A 16,039-nucleotide genomic window follows, 5' to 3' on the forward strand; every position below is an offset into this window, starting at 1 on the left:
GCAGGCGAGTCTGTCGCTTCGGTTAGAGCTTTCACCAGCCATGTTTCCATATTAAAGCTTCCTGGCAGCTTGTTCTGGCATTCCGGGGCCCTAAAACCTTGTGGCTCTCTTAATTGCTAACGGCCTGAGGTCTTACTGCGAGAAGCCTCATTATGAAATAACTGTTTTCATTAAGACCCACCAGCAATTAAACCAGAAGTGACTTTTTATGTTGTTTTTTTTAAAAGAAATTCTTTTCGATTCCTTTCTCGCTCGCTCGCTCGCTCTTTCTGTCGCCTATTGGGGCGCGGCCAGAGTCGGGGTGTTTCACAGGCGTGGGCGATGTGCTGAATCGCATCCTATGCCGTTTAGGGTTTTGCCACAAAAACGGAGAGCAAACATGAAACTGGGGAAAGGGCTTGACGTATCCTGTCATTACGTAGCATGCCACGTCGGTTACGGCAGTGTGCCGTGGCGCGAGAGCACATGCATGCGTGCGGTTTGGACTTGCTCGTTTGTCTGAGGGAGCAGACACGCATGTACAGACAAATTGGACACTTCGTTCCCATTATAATAAGCCCGGGCAAACGCTAACCCGGCATCGGCTCGATCAAAGCTAGCGAAATTAGCGTGAGAGAGACGGTGCGTAGGTAGACCTGCAGCTGAACATCATGTTGTGCGTAATTTCTGATGATGATTAAACCCTGGGTTCGCCGTGTCAGGATCACGCACGGCTCAGACGCTCATGTGGACAGCGCCGGGGTGGGACTGCTGTTTGTTTTGATGAAGACAGACAAATTATACTACAGCTTTTTAAATGTATCCATCACTTTCAGGCTAATTATAGCCCTCGCAATGATGAAAGGCAGCACACACACACACACACACACAGCGCTTTTTTGATTTGTTTCACTCCGAACCTGCTATAGCGGGTAGCTATGAGAAAATGTGTGTGAGAGTGTGTGTGTGTGTGAGTGTGTGTGTGTGTGTGTGTAGGCGCTCTAGGTTCACCAAATGGCAGACGCAGGTGTTCGCCTGTGAGCTCGGTGCCTTGAGGTATCATGAATCAGTTACACCCAACAAACTCCATGCAGTCAGTCGCTGCCAAGTAAAACACACAGCCCACCCAACAACCCCACATCGTTTTGCCATCTCAGTGTGTGTGTGTGTGTGTGTGTGTGTGTGTGTGTTAAAGACCTTGTTCTTTTCTACTAGAACTACAATGAGTACACAAATTAATACAAAAATACGCAGGGTTAAGCAGTGGGTGCCATTACTTTCGAAGCAGGAAGGGAACATTTTGTACCAAAGGCAAACTATGAAATGTCAAAATATGAGAATTAAAAGTGTTCAATAACAAATGTTAAAGAAATGGGGAAATCATTTTTAAATAAAACGTGCGTATGTGAACTTCATATAGAAATACAAACGCAAAATATACTGGAAATTTCACAATTATTCATCAATTATAACTATAACAATATTAAATAATATTATACATGTATGTATATATATTTTATTTTATTTTTCCCCCCCTTAGTAGTGTCATCCATTTGTGTAACTTTTATTTTACAGTCACAATATTTTCGACGTCAACTGTTATCCCGAATGTGACGTTTTAATTGGGCTTAATTTTCCATTTTCAAAGTTTTTTTTAATGTTATTTTTAAATACTTTTTTTTTTCTTAAAGGTGTATAAAACAATGTCGGGCATAAAGCATATCGTACTTTTTTTATTTGACTTTCATGTCTTTGATCTACATACAAACTCAAACAGACAACATACTCAACAAACATCATTGTTTGCATCTGAATCCACATAATTACATTAAATATTAAAAAAAAAAAAAAAAGAAGTGTTTGACCAGCTACGGAACTGTTTGTGTATTTACTTTACAACTTAATATAAATATTTAACAACTTGTGACGTCTGAGTACATGTGAAATATTTGCACTGTTCAAGAAACACCTCGACTGTTGTTCGTTTTATTTGTAGCCATGTCCCGCGCTGTGTTATGCTCCGAGTTTATCTGCTGTTTGACAGAACGTGACAGAATATCAAACGCATTTCAAACAATATACAACCAAACAAATAAGTCAGCAAATAAATAAGAATTATAATGATCACTGATGCTGTTAGTCAGTGTAGTTACTTATACTAAATAGTTTCAGAAATTAAAACTAAATCTAAGATGCCAAAGCTGAAAGAAATTCCAGAAATGATGAGGAAGAAGGTGATTGAAATACATCAGTCTGGGAAGGGTTACAAAGCTATTTCAAAGGATCTGGGACTCCGAAGAACCACAGCGAGAAACATTATCTCTAAAGAGTAGTGAACCTTCCCAGAAGCGGCCGACTGGTGGAGGTTGTGTGATGGTGTGGGGATGCTTTGCTGCTTCAGGGCCTGGGAAACTTGTAATGATTGAGGGAAACATGAATTCTGTTCTCTACCAATAAATCCTAAAGGAGACTGTCCGGTCTTCAGCCTGTAAGCTGAAACTCAAACACAACTGGATTATGCAACTAGACAATGATCCAAAGCATAGGAGTAAGTCCTAGTCCTAGAAGTAAGTGAAAGACTGATCTCCCGTTATCAGAAGCATTCGCTTGCAGTTATTGCTGCTAATATTGGCGCAACCAGATTTTGAGTTTAAGCAGGCAATTATTTTTTTTCATATAGGTGATAGGTGTTGGATAACTTTTTTTTTTTGGCTTCAATATGAATAATAAATAAATAAAAACTGTATTGTGTGTGTACTCAGGTTGCCTTTGTTTTATGTTGCATTTCGTTTGAAGACGTAAAACATCATATTTAGTATGAGATATACACAAAAACAGAAGAAAAAAAATCACAACACAGCATTTTTTCTTAGCGCTGTAAAACAAACTAACTAAACAAACTAACTAACTAACAAACTAACCGAACCAAAGTAGAACTACAAATTTACTAACAGACTACCCGACTAACAAAAACAAACTAAAACAAACTAAGTAGCTAACTAAATAACAAAAACTAACTAAAATGAACAGACTAACTAACTAACTAACAAAAACAAACTAACATGCTAAAACTAACAAAAAACAAACAAACTAACTAAGTAGCTAACAAACGAATTAACTCGCAAACTAACAAAAACAAACAAACCAAAGCAGAACTACAAATTTACTAACAAACTACCTAACTAACATACTAATTAACTAACTAATGAAAAAAAACAAACAAATATACTTAATGCAAAATATTTTTAAATGTTAAGTCATGAACACGCGTTACTTTTGTAATGATTAAACACACTTGATTTATTGACGGTACGTGCTGTGATCGTTTGATGTATTGTAATACACCGTATTTTACACTTGACCCTGAACAGGAAAAAGTGGTTTCAGAAGAGGAGTAAATGAAAGAATGAAAGAATGAATGTGTGAGTTTCTGATACTCTTTTCGCTCCGTGTTCTGTCAATAGTCCGCGGTTATATTTCTGTTAAAGCTCCCGTCATCTGCTCGGCTGAGTCTATACTATACTCGAGTGTGCGTTTGTCTTCATTGAGCACATTGACACGAAGGAGACTTCAATCCTTTTGTCCACTCTCTTTAAGACTCTGGTAGGAAAAGACAAAGGCCATGTCACAAGACTGACAGCTTCGACCACGCCCCCTTTCTCCTTGACAGGATGAGAGGATACGTGCGTGAAACATCTCCCTTGCATCCACTAACGATTTGCCATTCTGTTCCCGCGCATGCATGGTTGACAAAATCAATTGAATCGAGCTCGCAGAGAAAGCCTGGGTTTGTCCGGAGGCTGAGAACGTGCAGCACATGGACACACGGAGACGCATCCCCGGGTTTCATGACACCCCATCGTGTTTTTAAATCGGTAGCGTTCCACCCAGGTGAGGTCAAAAGTCACGACACACTGCGAAACAAAAACAAAAGAGGCCCGGATGCTCAAAGGCAGGGATGGGGTCAGAGGTCAGAGCGGGAGGGTGAAGAAAGAGGGCAGCTGCTGAAGACTTATAGCTATATGCTAGAAATTTAATTAAGCTCCTCTAAGATATACTAGCATTGTGTGCATACAAATCATGCTAAACCCCAGGAAAAAAAAAAAAACAGAATATGTAAACAAAATCAATATTCACGGCACGCTAAAGACACCAGGATGAATGCTACTCAAACCGGAGCTATACGCAATACTTTTATTTTATTTTTTGAAATAAAAACAGGAAAACTGTGTTTACGTAGTCAACGTTAGCAGACCGCTAATGTGCTCTGTTATGTTTTCATTCACCAAAGGCACCTTCGATAATTTATTACCATTTATCATTTATTTACCCAGTGGCTAACCAACCATTATTATTATTATTATTATTATTATTATTATTATTATTATTATTAGTGGCTACCCAACCATTATTATTATTATTATTATTATTATTATTATTATTATTATTATTAGTGGCTACCCAACCATTATTATTATTATTATTATTATTATTATTATTATTATTATTAGTGGCTACCCAACCATTATTATTATTATTATTATTATTATTATTATTATTATTATTATTATTATTATTATTAATAGTGGCTACCCAACCATTATTATTATTATTATTAGTGGCTAACCAACCATTATTATTATTATTATTATTATTATTATTATTATTATTATTATAAATAGTGGCTACCCAACCATTATTATTATTATTATTATTATTATTATTATTATTATTATTATTATTAATAGTGGCTACCCAACCATTATTATTATTATTATTATTATTATTATTATTATTATTATTATTATTATTAATAGTGGCTACCCAACCATTATTATTATTATTATTATTATTATTATTATTATTATTAGTGGCTAACCAACCATTATTAGCATTTCTGACCGAGTTAATAGCTTGTTAACTTGCTACGTATTTACAACATGCTGATAACATTAGCATACAGTACAGTATTGAAGTTGTAATATTTTCAACAAAAGTTCCTACTATCAAATTCTCGACCGTACGCGACTTTTTACAGAACACAAAATTAGCTACTTATGCTAGCTGTGCCCTTACTGCATTCACATTATACCCCTGTTCCAAAAATCAAGTAGACAGCTAGAAGAGTAACGGAGGGGCAACAAATATCATCAGAGAATATTTATATCAGAATCAGAAAGAAAGATGCAGACTTTTGAATTATTGATAACTTGTTCTTTTTTCACTATTAGAATCTACTCAAAGTTGGGTCTGTGATTATTTTCTTTTGTTGCAGCGGTGGAACTCGCACCTCCATGCTATCAAAGTTGCACTGCGTATGCTTGTAGTTATTAGTCGGTTTTATTGGACATTGAATTTTAATCCCGATAGGTTTAATAATTGAAAAAGAAGTAGGCTTATAAATATTGTCAGCTTGCAGTGGAAAAAAAGATATAATATCTTAAATATAGTCAAATCTATCTAGAATTTCCTTTAATACTGTAAGTTTACAACAAACCAAATCCATCAAACCTACATACTACTCATTTCAAGCGTGAATTAGTCTCGCTCTATTGGCCAATTATTTCCAATCTTTTTTTTTTTCTTTTTTTTTTTTTTAATTCTAAAATAAGAATAAGATTTTAAGCACCAGAAATGTATCTACAAATTTATCTGCAATGTATCTACAAAACATGCGATCTCAATCTAAGACTTTTTTATATAAAATCGCTCATATTCACAATATTTTCATGTTCTAAGATCAAATTGTGTTGTAGCGTGGATCGGATGTGTTCTGGAATAAATGCATTTGAAATAATCTCCAGTAAACAGGCAAAACATCACTGTACACATTTGGATAATGGAGCCTAATATTTGAACAGGTTCGTAAAATAATTTGTACTGAGGGTGTCCAGGAAATGTTTTCCTGGCTTTAAGAACCCCTGTCCTAACATTCGAATGAATGAGATAATAATGGAAGAACAAATATTTGACATTAAACAAATTACATTTCTGTATTTTGTACTGAGGGTGTGCAAACTTTTTGATCTGCTATTGCACTCTCTCAGACAGATCCTTCAAGGTATCGTAGAGGGGAGGTTATTCTGAAACTCAGCAACTCACAAGTGGCGTTCCGCAGGGGTCAGTTCTGGGTCCACTGCTCTTTTCTATCTACACTACATCTCTGGGGCAGGTGATTGAGTATCGTGGCTTCTCATATCATTGCTATGCAGATGACACCCAGTTGTATTTGTCCTTCCAGCCTGACGATCCATCCGTCTCTGTACCAACCTCTGCTTGCCTGTCGGACATCTCGGTCTAGATGAGGGAACACCACCTTAAGCTCAACCTGGCAAAATCTGAGCTTCTCGTCATCCCAGCCTGTCCCTCAATCAACCAGAACCTCACTGTACAGCTCGGCTCAACCACACTCAAGCCATCCAGGACATCCCGGAACCTTGGAGTGATTCTCAATGACAGCTTGACCTTTACAGACCACATCTCAACAACTGCACGGTCCTGTAGGTTCATCCTGTACAATATCAAGAAAATCAGACCCTACCTCACCGAACAGGCTACACAACTGCTAGTCCAGGCTCTTGTTATCTCAAAACTGGACAACTCCAACACACTACTCTCGGACCTCCCGGCCAGCTCCATCAAACCCCTTCAGATGATTCACAATGCAGCAGCACGCCTCGTCTTCAACCAGCCCAAGAGAACCCACGTCACACCCCTCTTCATCTCCCTCCGCTGGCTTCCTGTAGCCACCCGCATCAAATTCAAGGCCTTGATGCTCACCTACAAGACCTTGTCTGGAACAGCACCCTCCTACCTCAAATCTCTCCTGAAGGCTTACCTTCCCTCACGCAATCTGCGATCAATCAACGACCGACGCTTAGTAGTGCCTACTCAGCGTGGCTCGAGGTCCCTTTCAAGAACATTCAAACTAACTGTTCTTCAGTGATGGAATTAACCTCCGACCTCAGTCCGGACCGCAGAATCTGTCACCATCGTCAAGAAACAGCTAAAGACCCACCTCTTCTGTGAACACCTAACCAACCCATAATAAATAAATAAATAAATAAATAAAAACTCTTGCACTTACACCTCTACTCTGCACACTTTGCTTCTTCTGGAACTCAATTAATGGATCTTGTACGGCAGCACTACTTGTATTGTTCTCTGCCTGATATATCGCTTTGTTTGTATTTTCTCATTTGTAAGTCGCTTTGGATAAAAGCGTCTGCTGAAAGAATAAATGTAAATGTAAATGTATTTGCTCGGTATCATTAGTATCATATTAGTGTAAGGGGATATTTGCATTACCTCTATACACTGTCCTTGTGCTTTAGAAAGGCACTTTATAAATAAAACATATTATTAATATGTAGAGACTTGTGTCAAATGAGGCACGGACAAAAGTGCAAAATCTGTTCCTTCCTGGGATCTGACAAGGGGTTTCTGAGTGTGTGTGTGTGTGTGTGTGTGTGTGTGTGTGTGTGTGTGTGTGTTAACCTCAGCGGCACTTGATTTACGCAGTGTTGGCTCTCCAACTGCTTCCCGGGTCGAAGGTCAACGGCTACCCACTTTCCGCAGCTCCATTGAGACACGGAGGGCGATGAGTCAAGCACTACCGCATTAACGAAGGCACACACACACACACACTAGAGAGAGCCAGAGAGAGAGAGAAAGATAGAGAGAGAGAGAGAAAGAGAGTGAGAAAGAGAGAGAGAGTGAGAGAGAACACCTCCTCTCTCTTCGCTTCTCCGGTAATCGTTCACAACTTCTTTTGTTTTGCACTTCCACAGAATGTGCAAAGCATGGAAGTATGTGAGAAAGAAAGAAAGAAGGAAAGAAAGAGCGAGGAAAAGAGGAGAGGCCAGATGGGCACCTTCACAGGCCATTTATCAAATCCGCTGGCGCTCCCCTCCCCTCTCCTAAAGCCCCCATGTAATTCAGTAATCATTTCTATTATCATCTAATGACCTTACAAAGTCTACAGCAGTTAGTGCCGTCCCTACAAACAGCACAGCTGTTCGGAGCACTAGCTCGACACCCCACCCACCCAAGCACACGCACACACACGCGCTTTCCCGGCCACGCCGACGCACCCTGGACCTCGGGGGTCACACAAAGGTCAAGCCATGCAGAGATACAGCAGGATGAAGGTGTGACAAGCCAGAATGGGTGTCTAGTTGTGGGGGAAAAGGTGCAGAGGAAGCCCTTGCCCAGAGCTATCTCCACAACATCGTGTCTGAGCAGGTCCGACAGGTGTAGGACACGCTGTCCATGGATTATCATATTTAACCCCTGGTGTGTTCCAGTCTGTCTTTAAGTAGGCACTTTAATCACCTGATCATTCGTGCAGTTATCCAATCAGCGGAAGCACAACACACGGAATCGTACAAGATATTCAGACGTTCACATTAAAAATCAGAATGGCGTAAAGTCTGATCTCAGTGACTTTGACCATAGCATGGATGCAGGTGCCAAATGGGCTGGTTCGAGTATTTCTGAAATGGCTGGGAATGTCCTGGGATTTTCACACACGACAAATCTCTAGACTTTACACAGAATGGTGCGGAAAACAAAAAAACATTAGGACACGTGCTGATCGACAGGTGGAATCAGGTTCGGCTCCTGCTTGGTTGGAATGAAAACCTCACACCCACACCGGGCCTTTGCGGATAAGATTGGACACCGCTGTACTATATGTCTATCTACATAGATACACGGTCCAGTGAGAAGGTTTACATCTCCAATGGTTTCTGTGTGAAGAAAAGAAAAGGAAAAACTGAGAGTTGGAATTTCAGTCAAGTCAGGAATCTAGGCCCTGTAATGGCAACCTGAGCATCATGAATAAAAAGAGTGTCCGAGAGTTAAATAAGGGAGTTAAATAATATGTGTGTGTGTGTGTGTGTGTGTCTAAGGAAGTGGAGTGGAGCATAGAGAGTAACAATAGTGAGTGAGTTTAGGGCAATAGATTGGTCACAAGGGTGGTGAAAGTGAAGTCATCGTTCAACCCAAGTACTTATAAAGCAACACAAAGTCCCCAATGGTCACATTTATAATTCTCTCTCTCTCTCTCTCTCTCTCTCTCTCTCTCTCTCTCTCTCTCATGTCCTGCACTCCACACCACTTACAGCGCTGTTTCAGGAGCAACTCAGAAAGGCTTAATCAATCAGCTGTGATTGTGTTTATGAATCCTCCACCTGCAATCCATCATCCCTCCTTTAACGTGCCAAACTTTACCGCTATTACACAGAAGCACAAAGGAGGCCATAATCAGACGAGCTGAATCCTATGAATACTAAACTCCGAAAACAATTAGAGCTTTCAGTGGGCTCAAATAAGTAGCATGATTCAGCAAGCAAGAGGTTTAATAAAGGACATGTAATGGAGATTTAATGATTAAAGATGTAGTAAGGAGTCGCATGGAAATCATCCACCGTTTATTTTATTTAAATTTTTTTAAAGTAAACGTAAAAAACAAATCCCGTGTAAAACTCATATTCTGATTTGACATGTGTACACCACGTTGTCATGGAAGTATTAGGATTTGTTTATGTTAAGGCGCTGTTATGCGTCAGAGGGGTGGGTTATGTAGAAATCAGGGTTGCCAGATTGGAGTAGTTGCGTCAAAGCTCTCGTGATTAACTACACTTTACAAAAGGTTCCATCAAACACAGTCGGTTTGTTCCTCTGACATGACACTCCAAGGTTTTATACAGCTGCCATGCCATTTCATGACGGAACATTTCAAATACAACATAACTAAACGATTTCTATTAGTGACTTTCAAGACACAATCTGGCAACCCTGGGCGAACTGCAACTCTTTCTGTTGGCAGATTCGATTCAATTTGATCGATTTAATTTGGAAATGGGGAGTCGAAAACCTCAGACCTTGGTGTGTTCGAGCTAGAAAGTGAGGAGAGACATGGACGCCTTCATGTTCGTGTTGAGGTGAGATGTATTTACCTCCTCAAAATAGCAGACTGTATAGTCAATGTTAACGATTTAACAAGCGAATATATCTGCATCCGAAGTAAATACTTGTATACTGAATATGAACTATTAATGAAAGTAAAGCAGTGCTAGCAGCCATGTTGATTTGACGTCGCGTGCATGAACTTGGGGGTTAAGTACACCTCCCCGAGATACACTCCCAGTCAAAAGTTTGTGGACACTCGACTGAAATGTTTCTCATGATCTTAAAATGCTTTTGATCTGAAGGTGTGTGATTGAACGTGTGAAATCGGTGTCGTAGACAAAAATATAATCGGGCCGACGTATGTGTTTCTTTCATTAGAAAACTAACATTTTATTAACCAAAAAATCTTTATTTAAACGGACGATTCGGAGCGAAATATTCCGAAAAGCAGCCGATAAGCGTCCGGCGTAGACTTGGGAACTCCTTTAATACTGTTTAAAAAGCGTCTCAGGGAAATTCCTCAAGAAATCGGGTGAGAAAACGCCGAGAATACATTCCAGGAAATTCTCGCCGAAAAAAGCGTGTCTACTTTGAAGATGCTAACATATCCAATTATTTAGATTTATTTGTGATCTTTTTCTTTTATCATGACATAATTCCCATAGTTCCATCTGTGTTACTCGTGTGATGATGTCACATGACGCGTCTTCTCTCGGCTCTGCGGAAATTTTGAAAATTTGCACTACTTTGCAATACGTGTTACTATATTAGGAGGCTAGCTAGCTTCATTTCATTTTGGGGTAGCTGTAGTAACACCTAGTCTATCAAACCACAGCCACAGCCACTCCCGATTGGGGCTTTAAACATCCAAGTGAGTGAAAGCCACAGCCACGCAGGCAGCAGTCAACATTTCCAAGATAAACCATGCACAAACTGATTATGAAGTGATTTTTGAGTCAGAATAAAAGTCTTTCGTTTTTCCACACTGGCTGCTAAAAGCATGTTGGTGTCACCCCGCCTGTCGCTGATAGCATCGCTTCCATCTTATCAGAGTGTGTTTAACGTCGCGCAGGGCCATGTGCTTCTTTTCCTTTAAATGTTGGCCGTTGACAGGTACTTCACAGAACTGGGCCTAATGCGGGAGGTACCATTATCACGGCCGAGAGGGGAGGTCGGGGCTCAGGAAGTGATAGGGAGAGAGGGGGTGAGTTCAAACGTATTACAACATAGGAGCGTGATGGAGAGAGAGCGAGAGAACGATCCTATCTAATCTCTCCAACTGCTGAAATAACCGTATATGTGTTTGTGTGTGTGTGTGTGTGTGTGTGTGTGTGTGTGTGTGTGTGTGTGTGTAGACTCTGCCATGACAAACGGGCAGGTCTGGAGTCTGGCTTTCAACGCCTTTGTAAAGAATGTGCAACAGCACAACACACACACACACACACACACACACACACGCACATAAATATATATATATATATATCTCAAATGATGACTGATTTAATTCATTCATATTTAAGGATATGCCAGTGAGCTGTCCGTCTGTTTTGTTCAAATATACCTGCCCACACACACACACACACACACACACACACACACACACACACGTGTGCGCTGATAGCCCACTGACTTCCTTCCTCAGAGATAAGACTCACTCAGACAGTATCCATTCATCCCGATAACACATAGCGCAGAAAGACACACACACAGATAACCGTGATGTTTACACTCCACAACTTATCTCCAATTTTAGACCACTCAGGAGCCCACCACTCTTGTACACACACACACACACACACACACGCACACACACAATGTATCCTTGAGACATGAGAGGTCAGGTGTTTATCAATCCCCCTTAAAGCATACAGACATATTTATTATTTCAGTGTGTGTGTGTCCATGCTATTGGCGTACAATCACTTGGCTTAAACACATGGCTTGAATCTGTGCTTAGAAACCCACATAGAAATGTGTGTGTGTGCGTGTGTGTGTGTGTGTGTGTGTGTGTGTGTGTGTGTGTGTGTGCAGCTATGTGCCTATGTGTGGCCTGTTTCTTTTTGCTGCATCTGCAGTACAGTCTGAACCGTTACAGTATTGTTTCTGTTTATGTTCTGTTTTCTATAACAAACCTGGTACTGGAAGTTCTAGTTCTGGTTCATGTTCCACCACATGAAGTCCAATACGCTTGGATTCGCTTTGCTCCGTTGTCTGATTGGTTGTTTGGTAAACCTGCTCATGCACTGAAATGACTGATAAAAGTCTTGATGATGATGATGATGATGATGATGATGCATTTACAAAAGTAGCTTCATTTAATTTTAAGTCATGGTGACAGACAAGAAAATAAAAATAAAAAAATCACACCCCGTTGTGGAAAAAAGTGTACATTTTTAAATGGACGTCATCGGGACGCTTGAGTCCTCCTGAAGTGGCGACTTATCTGATTAGAGCACTAAGCTGCAGGTGCTGCATGCTGTGTAATGTGGTGTGTGTGTGTGTGTGTGTGTGTGTATGTGTGTGTTTTTTGTGTATGTGTGCACAATCAGAAGGAAACATTCCTAATGCATGTCCCACTACCAAGTACCACAATGTCCTGCTGGTACCGATTTACTACTTAGGCACTGAGCGGCTGATGCGAAAGAAAAAACAACAACAACAACAACAACAACAACAAAACAACCCTGTGCCAAAGATGCTGGTAATTTGTGCAGAAGCTGTTTGTGCAGAAAATGTTGGTGATGTATGTAGGCTTATGTGAGAAATTAGATAAATAAAATAAAATAGAAATAATATTTTACAATTTATAAATATGAATTAAATTAATAAAAATGCACTGATTTCACCCATTTAGGTGCCTTAATTATTTAAGTAGTGATAGATAGATAGACAGACAGACAGGTAGATAGGTAAGAAGTGCATTTTGTGTGTGTGTGTGTGTGTGTGTGTGTGTGTGTGTGTGTGTGTGTGTGTGTGTGGTCCTACCTGTCCCTCCAGGTCTGCCTGTGCTGCTGTCTGTCACTCAGAGCGTTGAGCAGAGTCTCGGCCATCTCCTGTCTGTCCTCCTGAACGTTGTTCTCATCCTCCACCACCGCCAGCAGCAGCTCAGTCTGAAAACACACATTACACGTTACTTCTTTAAAATTTGCGATGGAATTTGCAGATTCTAAGGAAGAATTTCTTATTAAGGTTAAAATAACGTACATTTGTATAAAATCTCTGTTAATCGTCCACGTCTTTTTTTTTTTTTTTTTGGCCCCAGCATCTCATGCATACCACCTAATAATTTGAGCAAATCTATCCCGTAGCAAAACAAACACAGAATCCGCTTATTCACGATCGTCCGCCCCGCCGGCAAAGCACAAATCCGCCTTATCAAGAAACGAGCGGTCCAGCGGTCCTTAGAAAGAAGCACTTAGCTTTACGGAGACTGTTTAAGAAATCGATATACACTCGTTCCCTTAAGGGCAAGGGGTCAGATCCATTCTGGACTAAGCACGCTGCCTGTTAGAAACAAATGGTGAAACCTCAGCAAGTATTTACATTCAATGCTAAATCAAGGAGAAACGCTAAACTGCCTCGACTGGGAGGTCAGAGGATGCTAATGGTACACAGTGTGTGGTACAGGCACACACACACACACACACACACACACACACACACACATAGCGTACAGTGTGGCACAGGATGCTACTCTGGATTTTCTACCACAGCGCTCCTGAATCCTCGATTCGTTTTGATTAGAGTCCTATAACAGCAGCTCTGACATTTAACCTAGCGGTATGCGTGGTTTATATTAACGTGCTCGTTCTAAATATGGTATCGTTTCTATAGTAACAACGTACTCTAGCAGTCCCTCCAGGATTTGTAAAAATGTAAATGTAAAAAAAAAAAAAAAAAAAATGTAAAGAATCGAGCAAACGGAGCAGTATCCGGAGGAGTTCGCACATTTTGAAAGATTTCGCCGCAGATTTTCCGCAGGTTCGGGCCGAGACGCATCGTGCGACAACTCGCGTCCAGCCGTAGCCCTCTTCCGTTTATGTGCTTTCAAAACACGAGTACAGCTAAAAGGACTCGTTTACCAACGAGCATCACGGCGAAAGACCGCGCGAAACTATTTCGTGCGAGTGTGATTTCGACGACCCCCAACATTAAAAGTAACGATAAACGGATAAAAAGTATGACGTGTCATTCTTGAATAAATAAAATACTGTTAGCGTTGACGTATCAGAGGAAGTAAACGCATTCAGGACGTCCTGTTATGGGAACATAATCAACTTTCAGGTGGTGTAAGTAGCTATGCTTCTTCACACCACTCGGTCCTTGATTACGTTTCCATAACGACACGCGACAAGTGTTTCATTCATTCCTTACTTAAAGGAGGGCCGTGTATGTATGTGTGTGGGTGTGTGCAAATTAAATATGTCGTCATGAGGTAAAGAGAGACTTCCTGTCACATCCATTACACTTATCATTTATTTTCTTATCTTTTTTTTTTCTCCATCCCATAATATTCAAAGCTTCTTTCCCCTCACTTAACAGCAGGACAGGTGATCTTTGTGTATGCACATCTTATCATCTGATGGATAGGACAGGACATTTAAATAGTGATGACATGTGAACTCTAACCTAGGAATGCTGGAGGTGTGTGTGTGTGTGTGTGTGTGTGTGTGTGTGTGTCCAGGTAAGCGCTCTTCTTCTCTCGTCCTTTTTACTCAGCGGCAGGTGATTGGCAGGTGGTGAAACTATGCGAAAGTGCTCGGAGCGTCGGTACACCTCAGCTTGTTTCACAACACCCGCACTCTTTCTTAGCCGTCATGCATGAGACAACACTTGGGCATCTTTCTGAAGCAGTATCCGTCAGAAAGACTCGGGTTTAAACCTTTGCTAGCCACCAAGGAGATCTAGCATGACGAGATGAGCACCGGGTCGAAAGGTCGCGTGGTGGAGACGGACTCGGCTTAGACTAAACACGGTGACGCCTCGGGTTAAAAGCGTGCACGGCGTGAACTCGACTCAACCCGGGAGGAAGATGGCCGAGCTAAACAAAAGGAGATCTGGAGCGTCTCGTTCTCCGTGCGAGGGTGTGTTTACGCCGAGCTGACGGTAGCTGTCCTCAGCGGGTGGACGCTATGTGAGGGGTGACCGAAAGGACAGGCGACTCTAGGAGGTGGAAGTGTATATTTGTACAAGGAACCCCATTTGAGCCCACTCTACTCCAGTGTTTTCCCTTCTAATGATAAAAGTACCATACATTAAAAAGCCAGGGGGGGGGGGTATAAACTTTTGAACAGGATGATCAGTGTAAATTGTTATTTTGCTCTTTTTTTTATTATTATTATTATTATTTAGTACCGCTATTCAGAAGCCACATATGATATTTACATGTTTCCCAGAAGACAAAATAATAACAATTTACACCAATCATCCTGTTCAAAAGTTTACACCCCCCTGGCTTTTTAATGTATCGTACTTTTATCATTAGAAGGGAAAACACTGGAGTATTTCTTTAACGGTGTATTCCTTTTAAGGAAGGGATGGAGGGAGGAAGGACAGAAGGAAGGAAGGAAGGAAGGAAAATAGGAAGGGATGAAGGGAGGAAGGAAGATAGGAAGGGATGGAGGGAGGAAGGACAGAAGGAAGGAAGGAAGGAAGGAAAATAGGAAGGGATGAAGGGAGGAAGGAAGATAGGAAGGGATGGAGGGAGGAAGGACAGAAGGAAGGAAGGAAGAAAGGAAGAAAGGAAGATAGAAGGGAGGAAGGGAGGAAGGAAGATAGGAAGGGATGGAGGGAGGAAGGACAGAAGGAAGGAAGGGATGGAGGGAGGAAGGAAGGAAGGAAGATAGGAAGGGATGGAGGGAGGGAGGAAGGAAGGAAGGAAGATAGGAAGGGATGGAGGGAGGAAGGACAGAAGGAAGGAAGGAAGGAAGGGATGGAGGGAGGAAGGAAAAAGGAAGGAAGGGATGGAGGGAGGAAGGAAGGAAGGAAGATAGGAAGGGATGGAGGGAGGAAGGAAGGAAAGGATAGAGGGAGGAAGCAAGATAGGAAGGAATGGAGGGAATTAATTAAAAAATTATTATTATTATTATTATTATTATTAACGTTCTACAGATTCTGCAAGGCGTATGTGGACTTACGACCTCGA

At 41.0% G+C, this 16,039-nt stretch overlaps 1 protein-coding gene across 2 annotated transcripts in view; it reads right to left on the reverse strand.

Moving 5' to 3' along the window:
- Positions 1-16,039, reverse strand: part of fto (FTO alpha-ketoglutarate dependent dioxygenase) — a 168,804-nt gene that overhangs the window by 90,857 nt on the left and 61,908 nt on the right. For both annotated transcript variants that reach the window (XM_017458768.3, XM_017458767.3), the window contains exon 8: positions 12,880-13,004. In XM_017458768.3, the coding sequence (XP_017314257.1) occupies positions 12,880-13,004 (125 nt within the window). The remainder of the gene's footprint in view (positions 1-12,879; positions 13,005-16,039) is intronic.

Source organism: Ictalurus punctatus, chromosome 27 (genome assembly GCF_001660625.3).
Source record: "Ictalurus punctatus breed USDA103 chromosome 27, Coco_2.0, whole genome shotgun sequence".
Lineage (NCBI taxonomy): Eukaryota > Metazoa > Chordata > Actinopteri > Siluriformes > Ictaluridae > Ictalurus > Ictalurus punctatus.